General features: G+C 36.0%; 1 protein-coding gene across 2 annotated transcripts in view; it reads left to right on the forward strand.

Moving 5' to 3' along the window:
* LOC109544039 (zinc finger protein castor homolog 1) overlaps positions 1 to 24,711 on the forward strand; it is a 68,163-nt gene that overhangs the window by 29,920 nt on the left and 13,532 nt on the right. For both annotated transcript variants that reach the window (XM_019914042.2, XM_019914043.2), the window contains exons 4-5: positions 10,280 to 10,671; positions 11,536 to 11,620. In XM_019914042.2, coding sequence (XP_019769601.2) covers positions 10,280 to 10,671; positions 11,536 to 11,620 — 477 coding nt within the window. The remainder of the gene's footprint in view (positions 1 to 10,279; positions 10,672 to 11,535; positions 11,621 to 24,711) is intronic.

Genomic DNA, 24,711 nt, shown 5'->3' on the forward strand with positions numbered 1-24,711 from the left:
AATATTTACTAAGGCGGCAAAATTCAGATTTTGGGGCAGTTTTAGATGAAATTGTCAGACGTGTTAGACCCAAGGGTTTTCTATGAAACAGGAGAGTTTTAGGTTGCTACTTGCTCTAGAATGGAAGGTACGAATTTTTCAAACACAAAGTGCACATGGCGCATAGCTAGAATCTTCAGAGGTGGTTGCTGCTGTTGCGAAAAGCCTTTGATCGCTTCAAGTGCGACATACCTCTGAAGATGCAGCCGTGCGTACTAGCGAAACGTCAGGACTAATAGGTTCGGAACCGGGCTGAAGTCTGAAGACTGCCGTTCTTATGCTGCCTACTTCAAAAACAACAATTGTCTTCATAATTTATTTGGGCATCCCTCGTAGAACGGTTTCTCATCCGTTTACTAAGCTCTGAGTAATCAAGCCGAGTATTTAAAAGTAAACACAGAAGTTTCTGTCTGTTCAACGTCTCGGAACCACTCGAAATCAGTAAAAATTTTAATACAACACTTCAGGGAACCACTTCACTTTAAATTCACGCTTTATGTGTGTTTTCGTTCTCAGGAGAACCGTCTTGGCTGAGGCCGGTTTCCTAAGCCAATAATTGCTCTCTATTTGTTGCTTAATGTGGGGCTTTGCTGAGTTTTTTCAAACTTCACCTCGAATTTATGCATGAAATTAATTCACTTTACATGGTTGATGTTTATTAATTGCTCTCGGCTGCGATGGCATTAATTTTTCTTTTTTATTGTCCACTTGTGTGTTTTTGTTTCATTAATAATTTTCCACATTGAATAATTGCGGTGGATTCGGCCTAGTTTTACCAGCGATTTAAACTTGTTCCATACAAGTTTCGGTGAAAATACGAGAAATAAAATGTGAACCATGTAACTCGATATGCCAGCACGTTTCTGGATGCCACATGTGAGGTTTACGTCAAAAGCTGATTTTATTTTTATTATTATTGGAAAAAACAATTTCACTTATCGGGCTTTTCGAAACGAGCAATCTCGCATGGCCGACACTGTTTCACCACATGTTTTAAGCTGAAATTTTCGAATTTCCTGTAAACATTTCCAATCTAAATGGAGCATCAGCATTAAATAGGAAGATGTGTTTTCCTAATTAAATTATCGAAATTGAAGGAAAAATGTGTACGAAACATCCGAAAGGCCGCTTAAATAGATGCGGATAAAACGCTGAAAAAGATTAAACATTCTTCTGGCTCAAACGCGTCCGTCTTTGATAGTACAAGTTTAAATTAGGCAGTAAATGACTTTCACAAAATTGGTGTAGCAACGCTGTTCCGAATTAAAAATAAATCGCTTAGGTCATTAAGGTGGAATTAAACGAGGCGAATTTCTATTAAAAACGAAAATTTCTGTAAGCCGCGCCATGTAGGTTTCATACAAATAAATTAAAAATCACAAAAAAACACATGCGTGTGTGTGTGAACCGCTAAATAACATTTCGGCCGTTTTTTCCGTCGACATCGATTTACCCAAACGTTTATTAACTTGTAATTATCTATTGTAGTTGCTAAATTTAAATTTTTAATGAGCCTTTATAGACTTTGAGAAAAATTGATTAAATTGGTTTGTTGCACTAGTTGCCCGTTGCGACCGACTCAAATTGCCAAGTTCAAAGTCATCAAACCAGGAAACAAAACGATTAATTCGACAAATACTTCATTTGTATTAAACTGTTTAAATTCGTTTTTTTGTTTCCTGGATTGTTAGTTTTAATTCATTTAGTTCTCGAAGAAATATCTCGAGAAAATATATTTTCTCTGTCCTCGAGTCTCGATTTAAACAACGTTTTTAACTTTATCTCCCCAACCATTTATATGACGCGTTTAAAAAAATCCCCATTAAATACTTCTTAAAGTGCCCGACGTTTTATCAAGAGCAACATTTTCCAATAGGAGTCTTTTTTGAGGGAAAAAAAATGTCAATTCTCAGCAACACTAAAGACTGAAACATATTTTTCACTTATTTTCGGCGATATTTGTTGCTGAAGATCGTCCAGTGGCCAAGTGGCAATTTGACCACAATTTGTCAAACACAAAAGTCAAAAAAGGCCAATTTTCGAATTATTTTCCTGAAAAATTCGACCGAAAATCAAAAAATCGCCAAAATCGTGCAATCAAGAGCTTTAGGGACAAAGTGAATTTGAACTTTTTTATGAACTTTGGTGCGCGCAGTCCAGAGCACTGCCCGGAAATTGTCCATTGGTATTAGTTTTGGATATAATTGACTTTTTTGGGAAACCAAAATGTTTGCATTTTCTCCCAAACCATTCGTCTGAGGCATTTGAAAACATTTCCACCAAAACTTCTTGACCTGCCGGACGTTTTATCCAGAACATGCTTTGCTCGGATTCACCTTTTGGGAGAGAAAAATAAAAATGGCAATTTTTTGCATGTTGGTGGTCGATTTCGAAACGTGTTCAGTTATTTTTGGCATATAATTAGCTTCATTGCAACAAATCAATAATCATCGGTTATAACCAAATTTTCCAATATTGATCAATACCAATTCGTTAAATCCAGATTTGTTTCCCCAATTTTTCCGCAACAGGATAATTAATCATATAACATGGACATCCTTTCGTAGCTATCTTGATCTCGTTCTTTTGTCTTCGCTTTCTTCTTTTGTTTTCATAATATTTTCGTTACCACAGGCTACTACCACATATAGGTCTGGGCCCATGTAAACTATTTGCTTCTCTTTCCCCATCGCGTTTCTTCGCTTGCTTCGTCCTCTTTGCACACACGCACGCCATGTTAAAATAAAACATTAATCGGGCTCTCTTGGTCCCGAGCTTCATTTGTTTCTGAATATACACGAAAATGATAAATGGATTTAAGGGAATTGGGTTTTTTTTTCGTTGATTTTTTTCAATGTCTTTTTCCGAGGCCCGTATTTTGTATAGTGGCCGGAGCCCGTAAGTTTTAATCGATCCGAAAGGAAGAATTATAATTCCAAGTGGAAGGGAAAAGTGGAATTTTTAATGAACTTTTCGGGCAACGTATGGTTTGTTAACATGTGAATAATTTTTATTGCAGCTGCAACTCTAACTGTTTGGCAGCAAACATGGCTCGACTTTCATATGCGTGCACTGATTTTTTTCTCGCATTTTTTAAATTAAATTGTTGATTTAAACAGGGAAAACTGTGCACAGATCAATTGTTTTAACCGTGACCTACAGGTGGGTCTAAGTGAAGTTGCCAAAAATTAGCTTAGTTTCACGCCGCCACATTTCCGATGAATAAGCCTTAATTAGAATTTTGCATCATAAAAGAGTCCAGTTATAGTGTGGATATTCACATCGACTGTCATCTAGGTATGTGAAGTGATTGGCCATTTTTTCTTTGCGCCTCTTTAATTAACGTTGTGCAAATAAGATTTTTATAGCTGTTAGCCGAGTGGCCGAAAAAAGTAAATTAATTTGGGCTCGGCCAATTCTTTTGCATAATTCACCGGGATAAACATGCAACGGTTTAGTGTATTCTTTGGTTACCACAAATGGTAATCATGTGGTCGAATAGGATTTAATTTATTTCATATACCTACTCTCTTTAGAGGAATAGTCTGTCCAAGCTGTTGGGCAGTTTCTGTGAATTCTTACAAGGTATCATTTGGAAATCGCCCTGTAAAATGGGCAAAGCGAAGTGAGCAATTAAAAAAAATAATCAAATGCTTGTTGAGCAAAGACATTCACGTGAAATTTGTCGTCAAATCTCACTCACTTAAAATCTTATTGGCATTCATCCATAAAACTTCAATAATTTTTTTTCAATCCATACTCAGGGTACCCTCGATCAGAAAAGGGAACTAGGTCTTTACCACAGATTAAGACATATTACCACAAATTTACTGGCTAAAGCCTGTAAATCATCCCTTAAGCAACATCTCCCCAGTTGAGTTTCGATGGAAAAGCAGCCCGAAAGATGAACAATACGCATCTGAACCGTTCTTACCTGCTTAGTGTGTGAAATTCCATTTTTACGGCATATTTTTAAGGGTAAACAACCCGAAACTGAGGGTGCAAGGTGTCGACTGGCTGGTAGTTTTTTTTCACCCCTATTTTGTAAGATGATATCCGTATTAAGGAAGCCCGCTCCTGTCTGGTCCATGAGAAAATCGGGTTAAAATGGGGAAGATGCATGGTAAATTGCGCAATTTTTCAATAAGCACGACCACCCCTTGAATCGGGGTGGTTGCCCAAGTTGCTGGCCCCCTCTTCCTATTGTATTTTGTGCGCTTAATTTCCTTCACGGTAAATCTCACGTTTTGTTCTCCAGGTATAAAAATGATAAAAAATCGAGGAAAACGTTTCGGAATTAAATAAGTGGCTGGTGCAGTTCGGTGTTGACTTAGGATTTTTTTCTCGATAAAAGGATTTGCGGAATGAGGGTTTTAGGGTTGATATTTGATCATAAGGATGAGCTGATGGGGCTGTAAGAACTGTGCGAACGTTTTTTGCACACAATGAAAAAGGTTTCATTTTTCTGCATTTTAATGCTAAACCGTCAATAAACCAGTTTTAGCGAACGAAGTTTCCGCACATGTTAATATTCACGAGATGCCTTTTGCCAGAAATCTTCGCAGCCAACGAGCGAAAAAAAAGTGTTTTCAACACGTTTTTATAATCAAGCTTTGCCGCAACGGTTAATCGAAATTCAGATTACAACTTAGTTGCGGCCAGATTGGCTTAATTTTAATTGCACTTTTGTAATGTTCTGTCTAATTAAATTTTGGGTTGAAAAAATACGTTTTGGTCAGTTTTTCGGCTAATACGAATTGGTTTGATTTCGGTGATTTGTTGGATCGTAGTCACTGAAATCAATGCAATTGGGTGAAAATCACGCTAGAATTGAATCGCTAAAAGCCCGAAAAGTAAATTCAAAGGTTTAGCCGGTTATTTGTTACGAAAATATGAAGGAAGGAAATGTGCGTTTTCGTTCGATTTTAAGGCTCAACTTGTAGGAGTTTGGGCATGCACTTTTTCACCATTGGAAAAATATTTTCCAATTGAAGAAATTTTGTTTAGTGGAGTCACTTTTTTTTAAACTTCGATTGCTAACGGCAAATTTGCAGTAGAAAAATCGCGTTTTTGATGAAGGTTTCAATTAAAAACTCCAATTACGAATCTGAAAATCGTTCCTAAAGTGAAATTAAGATACTTTAACCACGCTACTCGAAAACACCAATTAGTCAAAACTCAGAAAAACCTCTGAAAATTCAACATAAAAAAAATCCAGCAGCGATACGCACCTGTAATTTTTACTGTTTGTATATTTTTTAACACTCGAAAGTCGTTTTAGAGCTAAAAAATATGATGAAAATGTGCGTTTTTCAGTAGATCTTTCCCCCATTTCCATCAGGCATTTTTTCCACATTAAAAAATATTTGCCTGAGTTAAAGACCTTTTGTTTAGTGGAATCAAAACAGATTTTTAAGCTTAGATTGTCAATGGCATGTGTGCAGAAGGAAAATCGCGTTTCCTCTAAATAAATAAAACCTCCAAATAATCGAGAGGTGGGTAATAAAGTGATTAAACTACGCTACACAAAAACACTAATTAGTCAAAAATCAGACAACATGAAAAAGACAAAAACAAATTTTAGAGAAATATTTTCCAATTTAAGAAATTTTGTATGGTAGAGTCAATATATATATTTTTAAATCGATTGTCAATGACAAATGGCATTTCTGATGAAGTTTTCAATCGTGTGCGAATCGGGAAATCGTTGATAAAGTGAAAAAAAAAACCACTAATCAGTCAACAATCAGAAAATATAATTGCTAGAGAAACACAAAAAGGAATGTATGAGCTGCACGGAAAATTCGACATAATTTTTTTCCCAATTGCGACTTTTACAGTTGTTACATATATATATTTTTTTAATTATAATGTTGTTTTGATGTTAAGGAAATATGAACAAAATGTGCGACTTTCATTCGATTTCAAAATTCAACTTGCAAGAGATGGAGAATGAACTTTTTCAAAATGAAAAATATTTTCCAATGTAAGAAATTTTGTTTAGTAGAATCAGTTTCTTCAGAAACCCAGAAATTGAAAAAAGAATTGGGTTTCGGGCAAACGCTACCCAAAAATGATAATTAGTCAAAAATAGAGAAATATAAAAAACATATAAAACTTTATTTGCGCAGAAAAAGTGAGGACATCCTGAAACAAATAGCATTAATTGTTAGAGAAAATAAAAAAATCTTATGTGCGGCTTAGAAAATTCTACATAGAAACTTTTTCAGTAGCGTTACGCACTTGCGACTTTTGCCGCTTATATATAATTTCTTACACACAAAGTCCATCTGATTCTAAAGAAATATGAACAAAATGTGCGTTTTTCAATAGATTTTAAAACCCAATTTGTAGGAGTTTGAGCATGCACTTGTTTGGCTTTCAAAAATATTTCTCTTTAATCAATTTTGCTTGGCAGAATCAAAATAATTTGGAGAACCTTAAATTGTTAATGGTAAATTTGCCGAAGAGAAAAACGCGGTTTCCAAAATTTTTTATCATGCAAGCTAATTTTTTTTAATCATGTTCAGTTCGCGCTAAATTAGTGGATTTTTTCCTCGTTTCAACAGAAATTATTTTCCCGAGGTTCACAACATTGCGTTTACGGTTTTCAGCACGTCTTTTATAAACCGATCTCGAAAATATCTTTGAAACAGATTCAGATTCAGGTTCAGGTTCATTATCCTCGACTGGAACCATCAACAAAACCAAGATCTACATCTATAAGTTAACATTTTTTCAACGTTTCCGTGGCTCTATCATGAAAAAACCAAACCAGGTGTATGATGACTTCGATGTTTTTATACGTACATCAACACATAGATAACTCTGGCACCTTGAAGCGTAGATGCTGTAAAGTTGAAACAACTATCAAGTAATCTGTGTGGCTAGTTATCGGTTATGGGAACAGTTCCGACTCTACCAGGCCTCCCTAATTCTAACATTATTACTATTATGATTAAAATGTATATTTTTTCTGGGCCCCATTGTGTTTTGGGAACCCGTTTCTCTGAATAAATGAACAAAATTATTCTCGAGCGATAAGCCCACTTGAAATTTGTTATTATGAATGTATTAGAAATTGAGTTTTAATATTTAATGACCGCACTTTGCATTCCGGGTTCTGTCTATCGACTTGATGTTGATTCTTGAATTGAAACAAATCCATTGTTTTCTCTGGGTAAATGCAAATTGGGTAAAATTCCATCAGCAACAATGTGTTTCGGTGGTAAACTCCGCGAGCGTTAATTTGAAGAAATCATCAAATTCTAGCGGTATTTTGCATTCAAAGTCAGGTTGCGGCTTACATAATCGTCGCGTTTTTCCCCACAATTTCGGAATCTGAAAATACCAAATCTAAGAGCCATGTTTCCTGTATAATCATCGTTAATGCGCTCGAAAAAATCAACTCGAAAAAAAAACTCGACCATTACACACACACACACCTTGGCTTAGAGCTGCTGTTAATTGAAGAATAATCTTGCCGTCTTTTTCACGTTAGATTCAGTTTTAAAGGTCGATGAGCAGATTTAATAAATTGTTTGCAATTACTTGTGATCTGATAATATGCCGAGATGAGGACGACTGTGAGCGGAGTGATTCAGGCGAAACTGGCCCAGCGTGCTAACGAAATTTTGCTCTTATTTTCGGCAATTTACTCAAATTGTTTGTTTGCTCAGTTAATTAAGAGGCAAAATTTAAATAAACCCAAAATTCCCATCGACATATTAACGTGGGCTTTAATATTGGAATACAAACAGAAAAATGTTGTGATCGACACCCACCGAGTTCGTTTTAATTAACTCAAATTGCTGCAAGAATTAAACTGGATTTATACCAAGTGCTTTGAAAGTTTCCCAGATGAGTTTACAGCGTGATTCAGAGAAATAATTATTCCTGCATTCTTCCAGATGAACCAATTATAATGAGAAGTTTCAACTGGGTCACATTCCGCCCTTTGAGAGAGTTGGAGGTTGGCGATTTTTAGATCAAAGTTCTTTCAATTGTAGTTTGCGAAGCGGTAGTTTTGGGAATTTTTTTATCCAACTTCCTGCTGCTGCATTTTATTCAAACTTTTTGAGGGTGCAAAGTGAAGTTTTGTTTGCCAGCCGAATAAGTTTCCAGTGGCCAACTTCATTAATTTGGGAGTTGTGGGCTTTAAAACTTGGTTGGTGGCAACTGCAGTTTATTCAATGTTGGCTTTCGAAGATTGTTTTCAAAGTTTTCCGCTACCAAATTTCCTGTTTGGGAGTTTCAAAAGTTGGTTTTAACAGCACACAAAATCTACCAATTTCCTCTTGGATCACTCTGTATAAGTTTCGCCACGAAAAAACCTTATTATACAAAATAAATTGAGGCCACATATTATTGATTAAAATGTAGCAACATTATTTAATAAGTAGACGCTATTTTTTTTTCGTTAAACATTCAACGTCAAACTATCCTACTTTGGAAAATTGAACAGCTTTGCAATAATGCAGGTTATTTATTTTTAATTTAAATATTTTGATGCAAAAAAAATTGATTATTCATTAATATTTTCGATGGCAAAACGTTGTTCGAAGGTCCTCAACAGGACGCGTGTGTTATATGCATACATAGTGATTATGTTTTGTTGGTGTGTTTTGCCTTAGATTTTTTTCTTGATTTGTCCTAGAATATCGGGCTTTAATCACCTAAAAAAAACGCACCTGCATTGCTCAAGGTTTTCACTTATTACCAGTTTATTGTCACGTTGTTCCCAATTCTCGGGGGGTTTTTGCCATGAAAAACCGCCAGTCAATTAATGAAAGCGAACTGATGGGAAATATCATCAATTCTACCATAAACAATACGGGAAGATGATCTCAATGGCTTAGTTCGAGGAAGGCGAAGAGAACGCGAACCACATAAATTAAATATTTGAATATTGAATAACGTATGGACGCCAGAAGGAGTTTTTCAATTTAAAGGCTGTTTTGGTGATTTGTCATTTTTATTCGTTTGCTTTGTCAGTTTTTGTATCTTTCGGTTCTTGTCGGCGTTAGAAGAAGCAAAAAAGTGTTTCTCTTATTGCAAAATGTGGTTGCTATGATGGGAATAATCGAAGAGTGATTCAGGCGTGTTTCGTTGTCTTTCCATAAGCGAATAATTCGAATTATTTTAACTTTTCGTTCCTAAGATCAGCATTTGCCCATTGGTTGCGTTCATCTTATCAATAAATGGGTAATTTTTGGCTGTTATGGTAAAAAATGTACATTTGGCAAGCAACAATTCTACTTGACTTGGAACAATGCCGATTGTATACGTTTGTTCTTAAGGAAAATGTATGCAGTGGCAACCAAGCCTCCAGAGAGAGTTACAGGTTATTTGTGGTTAGGTTTTTGACTGTGCTCTTCAAAGCTTGAAAAGTATAACAGTGTCAGACATGCTTAAAATGCGCGTAATCTACAGAGTTTTTTTTATGAGAGCGAAATTAAATTTGTTTTGAATTGCTTTTAGAACTGAATTTTCAACATTTGAAATCGGAAATGCAGTAAACTTCAATGAGTGAAAACTGTTCGAAAACCACAATTTTGCCAAAAACACCACCAAAAAAATGTGCTGTTAAAGGGATTTTCTACAAAATGAGCGTATTTTGAACCGCGCACTCAAAGGATCTAGATAATTATCCAATTTTTTTATATTTCTATCTGGCTGGATCTTCACCAGTTACCGATGTCGATTTACGCATAAGCAACCAGTACTTACATACTGTTAATGGGGAAAACATGGTTGCCATATTTCCGATTGCGGTTTTCGCAAATATCCGAGTTTTTGGCTGACAATTAAAAATTTTTTCAACTTTTATATACGCCTGTTGCGATCAGCCGAGTAAACCGTTGTTTTATGCAAAACCGGCCGGTATTTTTCTGAGTGCGGCAGACAAATGCCGGAAGAATTGAGGTCGTGCGACTAAAACTCTCCGGTTCATTTGGTCACTTTAATAAATGTGTTTAAGGTAGCCATACGAAACCTGAAATAACTCTTGTAGCTCGTTTATATTATTGTCTAGCTTGACTCATTTAACTACCACTAGGATTTTTACCGAAGTCACCACACCCATTTTAACACAAGCATACGAGATATTTACTGGCTTGGCGACCGAAAATAATTTATAACGAATTTTTGTAATGCTATTGTTGATATGCATAATGATTTCAGGCAATCCGCACGTGATGTGGGCGTATGTTGTTCATTCACGTTTATTGTTTGTTTGCAGGGAAAATTTTCGAAAATCTCTCCCTCGGTTCGTCGCAACGGAACTCAACATCTCTGGGTGAGCCGCCCACTCCTCCTTCGACTCCTCTGTCGCCAAAGAATGCGCACGAATCGTCCCGAAGCGCCTCCTATGCTCAAGGAACACCTCCTAGTCATTTCTCCTCCATGGGGCAGAAACTACCTCAAAGTCACATCCCCAGCAGCTTAAGGAACACGAATTTCGGCCATGAGGCGAAATTGGGCCAACATTTCCCGCTAAACTTGAACGTGAAGAAGGAGAAGGAGTTTGGCGGTTTGGCCAACGGGTTTGGGGATTGTGGAGAATATTCCTTCAGTGAGGATGGCTACAGGAGTAAGAACGACGGGGACAGGTCAGAAGACGGACGACATACGGTAGGGCCCTTTTTCCTCAAATTTTCCTTTCGTATTAAGTGCTTCTTTGCTTTATGGTGTTTTTCTCTAGCTCTGGCTTTGCTGTGCTTTAAACTAACACAAATGGTAAGTTAGGTAAGTATTGCGCTAACCGGAAAGAGTTTTCCAAAGTCAGCTTAAAACTGTACATAAATCAGAAGCTCTGTTGTTTTAACAGTCCCACCCCCTAAGGATGAAGTTGAGTATGCATCTGGCCGACTGCACTCTATCTACGAGGGGAGAACATTTGTATTAGAGGCGCTGCTTCTGAGGGTTTTAAATCGACTTTTGGAACAACTCTGAATGTTTGAACTTCCCAAATTAGACACTCGATCAAATTCAGGCCTGATGATGGTTTTTTTCCGAAAATCCCAGACAATTTTATTGTGTCGTCCGCGGTTGAACACAGAAACTAATTTCTGAAATTCACTATTCTCACACTCTTTCGCTTTTGATGTTTTCTATAAAATTGCCACTTATTATAGATAATTGTAGCAAGGAGTTTTGTTTGGTTTCGGTCCCATTCTAGCATGCATTTTACGTTCCGCAATCGATCATCCACACGAAAACTCCCTGTTGTAGTTCTGTTCAGTTAATTTTCTTGGGTAAAACGCGTATTTTACTACATTTTACATCTTGTTCTTGTGAATGGTATTTAAAAAGCCATTAGCGCGTTTGTTATTTGTAGAGGCTGCTAATACAGGGAAGCCGTGTAAACTTTGCGGCTCTTCAAATCGGCCTTTCGGCATGACTGGCGGGACTTCAAGGTTTTAATAGTGCTTGATTTCCTTTAAATGTGGATTTTTGTATTGGCTTCTCGCGTTAAGGTCCAGTTTTCATTTGCAGGGTCTTTTCTCTGGAAGTGCGGGGTTTTCCTTATTGTACAAGACTGAAAGTTCATCTCCGCCGCCTATGGAATCTCCTCTTAGCGGTAAGTAGAAAATAAGAAATTAAATGTTAATTTTCTCGCCGTTTTATTGTTATTTTGTAAAAAGCTGATCAGTGACAGTGATAAATCGAATAGTAAAAGTCAAACACAGAAGTTCGGTACAGAAGGAATGTAAAACTGTTAAAACATCACAACATCAACTAGTAAATTCCCTCGTCTATTGTGGTTGCATCACTTTAAATTGATACAAAAGATTTATTTAACGAGGTAAACAATGATTTTTCTTAACAAACCGAATAAAGTTCCATTTAGCGAGAAGAATGCGCTGTTTTACTACCGTCACAAAAACCGGCTAAATTGACTTAAATTGCCTGTGACATATTTGATTTAATTCGCTTAAACTGACTCCCAATTTATTATTTAAATTTTTTACCACATCTCTTCGTGATGTGCCCAACTTTAAAAACACATCAATTTGACTTTATTGCCACTGGCCCGGCACTTTATTAAAAAGGTTTTATTCCGATAATCAGCGTTAATTTAGACCATCGCATTATTTGCTTAATTCAATTTTTATATTTGCTATAATCCTTTGTGTGTGTCACACTCGATGTGGCCGATTAGAAATGCGGCTTCTTGGTAAAACGTTAAAAGCGACAGCACACAGTTAACAATCGAAACGCCAATAAAGTCGAAAAGTGGACAATAAAACCGATTTTGCAGAAACGGTTTTATGGGTTTTCTCTCTCATAAGAATCTTGAAGATTTTATTGCTAAATTTAAAACTAATTATTGTTCGAATTGCTTATGCACATAAGTCTATGGCTTTTGTGTCAGCGGAATGCAAATAAAACCCATAGAAAACATTGTATGTTGATGGGCGCGGAGCGGCTTCTTTGGCAAATATACCTACTAAAACTTCCACTAACCACATGGTGAGAACTACACTAGAAAATCAAACGGTTAAAGTCTATTTAAATATGTCGCGGTAAATCCAAAAATTTGAGTTAATTTTACGAGGAATGTGGGCATTTTTTGAAAATTGCCAGCCGGTTTGAAGGACCAAAAATTGTTCGGCAATTTAATTCATACAACGCAGCCTTAACCTTCGAACGCCATGGGAAATTTCAAATTGCTAATTTTTTCGCCACAATGGACTGGATTTATCGGTGCAAAAACCTTGCAATTTGAAATTTCTTATCCCGTTGGAAGGACCGAAGAAAGTTTATCAGTTCCTTCCAAGTGCGACTTGTTGATTGAGCTAATAAAATCATAAAGTGAAATTCTGCCGAAATTTTTGCAAAAGAGTTTGCACCTTCAAATTGAATCCATCCTGTTCGAAGAGGCATAAAAGTTAGGCAATCTGTTTGGGAGAGGGGGTTAAAAAGAAGGCGATTGACATTTGCAAGAACTCTTAATAACCAAATTGCCTTTCTTTGGTCCTTTGAACGGGATGGGAAATTTCAAGTTGTCAACGTCTTTGCCTTGCTGATTCCAGTTCATTTTGGCAAAGAAGTTTGCAATTTGAAGTTGATTAAGAGCGAGTGGTTAAGGTAAAAAAATCTCCAATTTAAGTTTTTTTTCACTTTCTCATTTTATTAGTTAACTCAATCACAACACAAAAAATTTTGGAAAGTTGCTTGAGAGAAGAATGAAACATTTTCAAGAGCACTTAACGACGAAATAGTCAAAGTTCCTATGGTCCTTCGAACGGGATATAAATTTGAAATTGAAAAGGTTTTTCACCTGCTGATTTCAGTGCGTTCTGGGAGAAAAGTTTGCAATCTGAAATTTTCCATCCCTTTTGAAGTGGATTTAAGAGCGAGTGATTGTGTAAACTAATAAAATCAGAAAGTGAAAAAAATTATTAAATTGGAAATTTTAGTCGATTTTTGCAAAATAGTTTTAAGTTTGAAATTTCGCATCGTATTCGACCGAGCAAAGTAAGTTAGTTAAGCGAGTGCTATTCAGAGAATCAACAAAATAAGACACTTGAAAGCGAATTAACTGATTATTTCCATAAACTTTTGCAATTTGAAAATTTCATTCTCCTGGTGGAACGGAAGAACGTTTAGCCGTTTGGCTAGAAACCAGAGTTAGAGCTTTTAGTGGACAAAACTTACAAGAACACTTGAAAATGCTTACAATCAGCTCAAAGCTGTGTTTGGTCCTTCGAACGAGATGGAAATTTTCAAAATGCAAACTTTTCAGTTTAAACCAAGTGATGATGCCAGTTATCGTCAGTCTGTTTTGCTAACAAATTTGGCAATTTAAAAATTTCCATCTCGTCCGAAGAACGAAAGAAACGTTGGCAAGTTTCTTAAAAGAGAGTCAGGTGAATCAAAGTCGTCAAAGGTCGATAGTCAAAGTTACTTTGGTCCTTCGAACGGGATGGTAATTTTCAACTTGCAAACTTTTTTGGCAGGATGGACTGGAATCATCAGTTTACTTAAGAACAGATAATTTTTGAAAAGAAATAAAATTTTCCATCCCGTTCGAAGGACCAACGAACATTTGAGTTAAAGAATTATCTCAGTGACGAAATAAATTGCATAAAGTATAAGCAAACTGAAATGCTTCCAAGCAAGAAAAGCCATTCATTCTATTGGTGGAAACCGGAAGCATCGTTCAAAATTGAATCAAGATCCTTCTCATATTATATTCAAATACAGCGTAAAACAAAATCATTGGCCCGTATTCAAGGCGCGACGTGTACGAGGTATTGTTGTAATTCAATTTTATTTCGAAAAAAAAAGCTCCTTCATCAAAGTACCCATACAAAAAGCATGCCATCATTGAAGCGTGGACGTGCTTTTAAATAAAATCGCGGGATTTTAGAATTAGAATCGTCGAACCCATGTCCACATATTCTGAAAACACACTTGTACAAACATAAAGGCTTTACAAACGAGAGAAAAGAGTTAAGATTTTATTGGAGTTTCGTCCGTATGCCGGGTAGCGCATAAAGGCCCTTTTGTACGCCTATCGAGCTCGGGTAATTCGAATGCCTGTGTGTGTCTGAAATTGAATTAAAAATTTGACCCTTCGTTTTATTTTTTTTCTCAAACTATATTAAACATCTGGTCGATGACGCAGTCGGTGATAGAATCGAATGGCTCTTGATAAATCAGGCTCTGTAAATTTTTCAGGTATGTACTTAAAACATGGAGTAATTGTAATATACAGGGTGTTTGAAGTCTATAAAGGTGGAATAGTGTTTTGCTTTCTATCATTTTTTGCAATTTTGAGGTTGTTGACATCAATTAGTATACCGGGTGTTTTTTCAAAAAGTCTGCTTATCGAGCTACTGGGTGTTGAAAAATTCGCTTTGTTTCTAAGTAATTTTTTATATACAGGGTGATTGAAAATTGGCGTCATTCCTCTGGAGGTGTTGTCTGGCGCTGTTATAGGAGTACAGAAAAAAATAGTAAAAGAAATTAATTGAACTAAGCGCATATCCGCAAATTCGTGAAAGTGTGGCTTCGAAATAAGTCACAGTCTGACAAATTATTGTTATTATTGACAAGGGCTATCCACCTGTAACTATCTGTTAATGACAAAAAACATCTTGCTTTTGGGGCAAATGACAACTGTCATCCAAAACCACCTGTTAAAGGTTATGTCTCATTGATCAAATAAAATACAAGTGTCAATTATTATTGACAAAGCTGCCTACCTGTAACTACCTGTAGATGACAAAAACATCATTGCCGCTGTGCCTTTTCATCAAAAAATTGTAGACGAGAACTTTTTTGATATAAAAATTTTTCGTAATTTGAAGCAAAGATGGTAATTTTTCTTTTTGAATGCTTAAGTATTCCAATATGCTACCAATTAAACATGGAACAATTTCAAAATAATGCTTAATAACAACGTTGAAATTCGATCTTCAACTGTTAATATCTTCTAGAAAATTTTGAATATTTTTCTCGTACTCCCCAAGGGAGCCTCTATCACCCCTTAAAAGGAATGACGCCAATGTTGAATCACCCTGTATATGCTGTCGATTTTCGAACGAAACTTGGTATCTAGAGGTTTTTTAACATGAGAAACTTACATTTGAACGTTGTGCTGCTGCCGCATGTAGAGAGCGCTATCTACAATTTTTTTCCCCTTTAAAGAGTCATAACTTTCGTACGTGTCAGATTGGTTAGCCAGAAAATTTATTTCTCTATTATTTTTACATAAAAACCGGATTCTTACCAAAAGTGGCTGCGAACAACCGTTTTGGAGATATTTTGGTTTAAAGTAGTCGACGCACGTGTTTTTTTCAAAAGGTGATTTTAAACTTGTCCAAAATACGAATCTCACGTTCCGTTAAATAGTAATATTTTGCAAATATTTGAAAAAACTGGCAAACTTTAGTTATAAAAGAAGGTAGTTTATAAAATAGTTTTATTTTATTTACAACACACGTTCCGATTATTTTAAATCAAAATCCCTCGGAAACGGTTTTTCGTAGCAACTTTTGATTAGAATATGTTTTTTACGCAGAAATGTTAGAGGAAATGATTTTCTTGCTACTACTGTGCTGCAGGCAAGCATGAAAAAGTTATGGCTCTTCAAAGGGGATGCAATTTAAATTGCCCTAAAAAACCAAAGATAAAGTTAATCTTGTGACACCCTGCAGCTCGAGAAGTCAGGTTTTGCCCATATGGGTTTTTTGTCCTTAAAATACCTGCGAAATCCGCTGTAAACTATCAGAGAGAAACAACAAAAAAACACCCGGAAAACTGAAAGATTTATTATTAGTTATGAGCATCTGTACTTGGGAGCATTCTGGAAAGTGGATGCTGAAAATGTTTGATTGGTATCTACCAATTCGCTTCTGGGGATTTCACGTTGCCATGATGTGTCCCAATTTCCGAAATAAATGCCATCAAACGCGTCTATTAGCCAAAGTTATTTACACCGTCTACTTACTTGCTTACTTACTCACTCACTTAACTCGTGGTTCCAGTTTTCCGAACACATGTTGGCCGATGTTGTTTAATTTTATCCCTGCTCGAAAGCCATTTATCAGGCGCATAAGTTGACAACGATAAAATAAATTCGGAAAGTCTTCGAAAATAATGCGAAAAGTGCAATTGCGGAAAAGGCTTTTGTTCATTTGTTTCGTGCAGTTGGCCGTGACTGGCCTGTCTCGATGCAAACGATATGGGCGCGAATGTAGATCCTCTTTTGTTTCACCATGTCGTTAATTAATTGCATCTATTTGATTTAGTTGGGCGGAAAACGCACAAACAGTTGAACAAAATCGGTTTCCTCATCAACTAGTGCGCGGGCTTAAATCGGAGCAAAACCACACTTAATTTTGTGTGCTGAAACAAAAAATAAATCTGCAATAAATTCCGGTTTATTAAATTCTGCACTGTTTAGCTAATCAGTGATCAAAAGCACCAATAATATAAAATAAAATCAGTTGCCAAAAATCCGACCTGAGCAGCCTTTTAAATTTAAATCTGGGTGTTAAGCCAATAAATGTTCACAATCGCTAACAATAATCATTATTCCTTCATGATTAACTACCTTTCATTTCGATTTTCTTATTGCGTGAAGCTCAAAAGCAGCCTGAACAAATGTCCGAGTAAAATAGATGGTTTAATTTTCTTTCGAAAGCTTCAAAAACTGTGACTGGTCGAGAAGGTTCCAAAACAACAAGTTTGGGGAATGTTTAAATAACTTATCATGTTGGAGAAGAATGGGTTAAATGAAGTGCATAAATGAAAAAATAATAATATAAATAAGTAATAAACCGCAAATAGTACGTTTGTGTTAAGTGTTAAATGCCTAAAGTCTCAACCGTTAATATCACTTCCTATATTTCCTCGTTAATACTCGATTCTCAAAAGCTCGAATTTTCATTTGAACATTGACCAGAGCATTTTCTAATTGCAATCGAATGAATTTGATGTGACTGGAAATCGAGGAATTTCTATTGTGAAAATCAAGTGGGGAAAACTTGCGTCGTATGCGTTGAAACGCGAAAGAAGAACTGTTTAAATACCGAACGAGTAACATTCCCATTCGCTAATCATTGCAACGCAAATAATTAATTGTGAACGTCAGCGACAGGTTTGAAATGATTTTCAAAATGGTTTGTGCCAAAAACTAAATAAATGCAGCGATTCAGCTTGGAAAAGAATGCAAAAAACAAAATTCCTCGACGGGCCTTTGTGCGTTACATAACGGAAATGGAAATTTTCCCATCCTGAATTAGGATTCATTCGATAATCTGGTTGTTGCGTTGAATGAAATCCAGGAAAAATGCCGACAATGTAAATGATCAGCAATAAAATCCACAGTAAAATTTTTCGTTAAAACCGAGATAACTGGAAAGGAATCATCGCGCCCGTATAGGGACATAAACGTCAAGATTTACAATTTAATTTTACGAGGTCTGGCTAGATTTTTGTGCAACGCCAAAGTTTATACTTTATGCGTGCGTTAAAAAAACGAATCGTAAATCCCCGATTTTTCTATCCTGGCAGGTTTTCTTATTAGTTTGTTTCAATGTGGCACTTTACAATGTACGATTCACCGGATGATCGCAAACTAAATCTCAGTTGATTGATTTTTCTTCATGAAACATGTTTACGGTGTGGACGTCGATGATCCGCACTTCCTTCCACGGGCAAAGAGCCGAAATAAACGGCGAGCTTTCCGCGAAAATATGAAATATTCTCTTTACGTGCTTTCATGCATTGGAAGGCAATCGGTGCCCAGACACCTTTAAAACAGCATGAGCCATTTATTTGAAGGTGGCCTTTGTTTCGACAATTATATCTGCGGTTTTAGTGCTTTTCTTTGGAAAATTGCCGATAACGCTTAAGAGTTTAAAGCGGTTTTTTCCCGATCCATCCAAAGAAACTCAAACCGTAGATTAGGATTCATGGGAAACACTGATTTTTATTGCGTCCTACCAGTGCGGGTCCGACGGATTCAACACAACTTTAATCTGCAAACTAAACCGAAAAATGTGACGGTTGCCCTTCAGACACTGGTTGAAATGCCGATTTAATTCGCTGTTTGTCTGTGCACATTTATGTTGCAAAATAATATTCTAAACACTTTCGATACCAAAGTTGTGCCGAATCCTTCGAACCGGCAACAGCGTTTCCTTCTGGATTCACCAGTGTCGTGCTTCAAGGGTTCGGTGCAACCGACACATTTTTCAATTCACTTTGCAAACTATTATTCAAAACGCTTTCGATGCCAACAGCAAATCAATCATGTATTCTTATCAGAACTTTGCAAATATGAATTAGTTACATTTAGGCACAATTATTTTCGGACAAATTTCTCGATTTACTATGCAAAAAAAAATTAGTTTGTTGTGTCGGGACATACAAGCACGATACCGATAAGAGCACAAGAATACACTTTTCTTGCTCTTTCATTCATTGCCTTTCCCGAAGGGTTTCGCACAACATTTTAAAGTTTTATACCTTTAATGTGCAACAAAAATAGCAAAATGCGTCTGCTCTGAAGTTGTGCCGCGCCCTTCGGGCACCACACTGGTAGAAACGCTATAAAACACTGTTGCCATTTTTATTTGCGGTTCATTGCATCCTATCAGTGTTGTGCCCGAAGAACTCGGCACAACAAATGCATTTAAATGTGCTTCGACTTTTATTTTGCGAAATAAGTCGATAAATGTGTCGATTGTGAAGTCGACACTGGAACAAACGCAAGAAGACGCTGTTGCCTAATTGGTTTGCTGTTTGTTGCACCCTACCAGACACAACAAATGCACTTAGAAATGTTTGGACTTTTATTTTTCAAAGTAAACCGAGAAATTCGTCTGTTGTGAAGTGATCGGCACAACTTCCGAACAGACGAATTTCTCGGTTTACTTTGAAAAATAAAAGTCCAAACATTTTTAAGTGCATTTGTTGTGCCTGGTAGGGTGCAACAAACAGCAAACCAATTAGGCAACAGCGTCTCCTTGCGTTTGTTCCAGTGTTGACTTCACAATCGACACATCTTCGGGCACGACACTGGTTGAAACGCTGTAATACACTGTTGCCAGTTCGATTCGCTGTTTCTGGCGCCCTACCAGTGTCGTACCCGAAAGATTCAGCACAAGAGACGCTTTTATAAGGGGTTAGACCTTCCCTGTGCAAAACTAATCGAAAAGTGTGTAATTCGGGTTAGTTTTTCAGCTTAAAAGCTTAATTTTGGCAATTAAAGAGAGGATATAGTAACAGAACGTGTATTTTAGTTTATATAATATTATTCGCATTTTTCTACGGCTCATTGCGCATTTTGCCTTAATACAAATCGTATTTCTGTTTGCGCCAGAAGCAAACTGACACTGCAAAAAATGTAAAATAAACTAGAAAAGTGAAAAATCGATTCAAAACCGACTAATACGTAAAATGAATTTGGCATAAACTGCAATAACGCACATTTTCAAATATTACATGGAAGTTTTTTTTTGGTTTTGTCGTTTATTCAATCGATGGTTGGCAAATTTCCGCTATAAGCGATCTGTTTCGTGTCGCGAAAAGAGTTATTTTTCGATCGACTAAATTTCTGCGTCTAAGCCAAAAATTTAACATTTCGATTTGGAAAAATCGAGGAAACTTGGCAAATGGCTTGGCTATTATTTCTATTCTGTGCGTCTTTAATTAGAAAGACCGCCGCTGCCTGGAAATCTAATTAGAAATATCAGGAAAAGGTTAGAAAACCGTCGGGCAGACAAAATAAAACGTGTGTTTTCTTACACATTAATATCATGGATTATTTTCAAGCAGCACGATCGCCAAGCCGGTGCGATTTTAGCTGAAAGTTTCAGGTATTGCGAACAAATAGCGACTCAAATTGAAGAACTGACCGAAATGAGTAAAAATCTGCATATCATGTAAATATCCGCGTTTTAAACCATTGAATGCAAATAATGAATTTTTCCAGAAATTATCTGCATTTGTTGTGCAAATTGAAATAATAAAGGCAATGAAAACCGCAAGATTATTTGCGAAGCCCGATTCTGGGGAAAACACTATAAAGTTCATTATCTGCTTTGAATAATAGAAAAACCCGATTTGTTCAGGAACTGGTTTTTATTAAAAAGCGTAATTTAAAAAAAAGGTGATCGTTTAATGATGCTTCCAAAATACATCAATCATGTTTAAGTGCTTTGACGCTTCGTCTGTTCTAGCAAAGAGAGAGAATTTATTATTTTTCTACTAAACTAGCAACAAAATGTCATCGCTGCCCACGTCTACAATTCGTCAAAAATCCCATATGGAGGTGAAAAACCTCCAGCTGAAACGAAAACCAGAAACGCCAAACCAAATGCATATCAAACTCGTCGTATTTTATGATTCCATAAGAACCGAAGTTTTGGTAAGGGAACAGAACACTGCCGGTTTGAAGTTGGGGAAATTAAAAAGATAAATTTCGTATAAACCAGACATCCTGTATGTTTTATATACACTTGCCCTGGATAGGAATGTTAATGTCTGACACAGTTCATTACACCTCTTTAACGGCAGCAGGCTGTGCATCTATTATATGTATTTTGAATTGTTAGATTTTAATTTGCTTGATACGATTATGTTTTTGGGTTTTCGGATAATTTCTCAATTTCTCAGTCGGTCGCCCGATATTTTTTCAGTTTTATTTGTCTTCGCTTATTCTTGTCCCGTCGTCTCGATTTTATTCGTTTGTGTCCAGTCGTTTAGACGTAATCACGACAAATTAGAGCCAATAGAGTCGCGCGGAGAGAATCCGTATATCTCACGACAATTGAGGGTCAATTTAACCAATTTAGGCTTTTTAACTATTCATAAAATTTTGTATTTATAAAGGTTATTACGCTGATAGAGTGCATTTGCATATGCGTCACTAGAAAGAGGGAAATGGCCCATTCGTCGCCCATTTAGATCGTTTTTATCCACCAATTGTTGCTGGATGGATTCTGATTGGTTAAATTGCTTCTAATAAACCAGCTTCAGTGCTCAAAAATAATGTGCATTGTTCTCGGAAACGTTTTAAGTATTTTGTGGTTTTCGAAGATTTATTTGATGTTTCATGGCGAATTATTTTAATCTGCTTAATCCACCGAATATATTACAAATGTTTTACCGGGACCATAAGGAAATCGCCTCGATTTCTACTCATTTGCATTTAAAAACCATGTTTCGACCATCACGTTGCGAGTAAATTTTCAAATTCAAACCAAACTTATCCTAAAAGCATGCTGGAGATGGATTTTTCTGTATTATGTATATGAAAATGCAACTGTGAACCAAATTGCTAATGTTCGGTCAATGATATTAAAAGTCTCCCCTTTTATATGAAATAATGGCTTCCATTCTAACATGCATCTGATCAAAAACTCTTTGGAAACATGATAAAAGAAAAGAACACAAATCGGCTCTAATTGGCCCATGAGATTTGCGAACTAACCCACTTTAATCTAATGGAAAACGGTTCGTTTGGTCCGCTGTAAAAATCCAAGCTGGAAGCTTTATGTATTCCGATTTTAAAAAAGGGTTAAAAGATAAATAAGGAACGCTTTTCAAAGGCCCGGCTTTTCTTTTATAAGATTCGGTAATTTTAGACCCCATTATTTTGGTACATTTTTATAAAGTAATTGTGTTATGTGAATGCACGTGTGCAAAATCGGGCAAAGGGGGCTGATTTAAAAAGATCGACCGGATTAGGACGTTTTTTGCTTCGGCCGGTATTATGCCCGAAAACGAGAAGGGTTGAATTAATTAGGGATTATAAATTGTTCGGGGCCAGTAACACAATTTTGTGCAAAAATTAGCGAAGAAATGCGTAACAGCTGAGTCAATAGTTTGTGCAAAAAAATCACCGTTCTATCCATGTATATTAAAATGCAATTGAACAAACATTGAAACAATTTTGTCGAACCAATTCGACATGAAAGATTTAGTATGATGATGCATAATGGCGGTGAACAAAATGGCTTGATTAAAACATTTCAGGCCTCAATTTTATGTTAATTATGTTTTTTTAACCGTTAATTTTTGTGTGTATTTTGCTGACTGTATTTCAACTTATTTCAAAAGAAATTCCTGGGTTACAGTCAATTTTATTGTTTACCATTTAAAATATTACAAAAACCTTTCGGTGTTTTTCTCCACCATCATCAGTTTGTATGTATGGTTGTTTCTACCTTCAAAAAAATAAAAAATAAAACTTTTTTTTTCAATGGCCAAATGTGAAGGTAGAAACAACCATACATACAAACTGATGATGGAGGAGAAAAATACCGAAACGTTTTTGTAATATTTTAAATGGTAAACAATAAAATTGACTGGAACCCAGGAATTTCTGTTGAATTAAGTTATTTTTTGTGCTATTTTGCCCCGCCAAAACTAACGACAAAAATTATAATGAAAACTAAATTGAAGCCTGGAAATACTTAATCAATCCATTATTGCCCATGGTTCAAATCAATCCATGTCTATTGAAGTTCGATTGAAAACTTGCGCCATAAGAAGCCAATGAATCCGATTGAGTGTACTTATTCTCAAAATAATATTGAAATTTTTTAGAACTTTGTAGGCTTTTTTTGAATAAAATGCGCAATTTTCGAATATTAACATTAAAAACTCCGTCAAACTGTGAACCTTGACGTGCTGAATGCATCACGTTTTTAAGTAAAGTTATTTTTGTTTAACTACAGAGACGGCGCTGATTAAGTAAAAAGGATTATTTCAATAAAAAATTTGAATCCAAAATTTGTTTGTGAAAATTTTTAAACTTTCGTTAACAGCGCAATTTAGGAGGCAGTTTACTTTAGCCCCCAAAATTGCCTTAGCAAAAACATGACAATTTTCAATTAGTTGTTTAATACATTTTATGAATAAAAATAAGCGCCAACATAATAAGCAAAAATTGGGATTTGGATTAAATATAAATAGAAAGCAAAGTGCATTTTAGAGCAAATACAAAATATTTTCAAGTAAACTTGGACAGAAAAATTGAAAGCGATTGAAAGTCTAAAAGTATTTCTTAAATATTGTCGTGCGTTTCAATGCGAAATAGCAATCCATTTTGATCATAACCGTATTGTTATATTATGGGTTCTGGCAACATAAATGCCACACATTCAGCATGTGAGAAAAGCCTCTAGTGACCATAAAAGACTACGTTATAAGGCATTACAAGTGAAAAACTCCACAAGCTGTCGCTCTAAAAAACTGGTCTTTCAGGCCTACGAAGTGTTACATTATTATAAATTTATGTGATTTTGATTGGCGATTATTGAAATTTAATGAATGCTGATAATAAAAAAAATTTACACATATTTTACAGCTTGATTAGTAGACGTTTTCCTTTGTTTTATACACGGTGGCCTGGAAACTGTTGTGCCATACATTCTACAACAACTGAAAATAACAGTTTTTTTACGTGCTGTTCAAGTTATTTATTATGTTTGCATCTAATTACTAGCTAAGTGCTGGTTTTTTATTATCTTGATAAATTAGAAATGACACCGGAGAATCTTAGCGCGTGAAAATCGCTTTTACAGTCGATATCTGAAGAACCGGAGGTGAGCCTGAGGCGTTTCACTCAAATATAAATTTTTGACCTGCATTGATAGAGGAAGAAAAGGAATCATTCCAAATGTCGCTACACTCGGAGGCAAAAAAGTTTCTTAGGGGCAAACGCACCCTATGAAAGAAACATTGTTACTTTAAACATTTAATTGTCATGTGTAATACAGGGGATTTGCGCAAATTAGAAGCAGTGTCTTTGTTAACGTAAGTAAATTCGATTTTTCCGTGCACTCGAACTGAATGGCGGCAAAGAGACAATTCGATTTATATAAAAATGTGAGTCCCTTGCGGGGCCCCATTAAGCCAATTGCGCTCAAAACGGCGGCCCAGTGGTAGTGAAACATGGCCATCTGTATCGTATTCCAAAAATATTATGACAATGGGGCAATAGTGCAGAAAATCATCATCCTTTTTCGGATTCACTCAGCGTAGCCGCTTGAACGTGGAATAAGCTTTCAGCGAAATCTAAAATTAGTATTTGGTCCATACACGCGCACCCTCAGCATTATTAAAAACACAGACTATCAAATTTTAACCCTTCAAATTTGACGCACCCTTTTTTAAAGTATTAAGAGGTTGAATCATATATTA

This window comes from Dendroctonus ponderosae, unplaced genomic scaffold (genome assembly GCF_020466585.1).
Source record: "Dendroctonus ponderosae isolate FM_Combo_2020 unplaced genomic scaffold, Dpon_F_20191213v2 Dpon_F_20191213_4, whole genome shotgun sequence".
NCBI classification, from domain to species: Eukaryota; Metazoa; Arthropoda; class Insecta; order Coleoptera; family Curculionidae; genus Dendroctonus; species Dendroctonus ponderosae.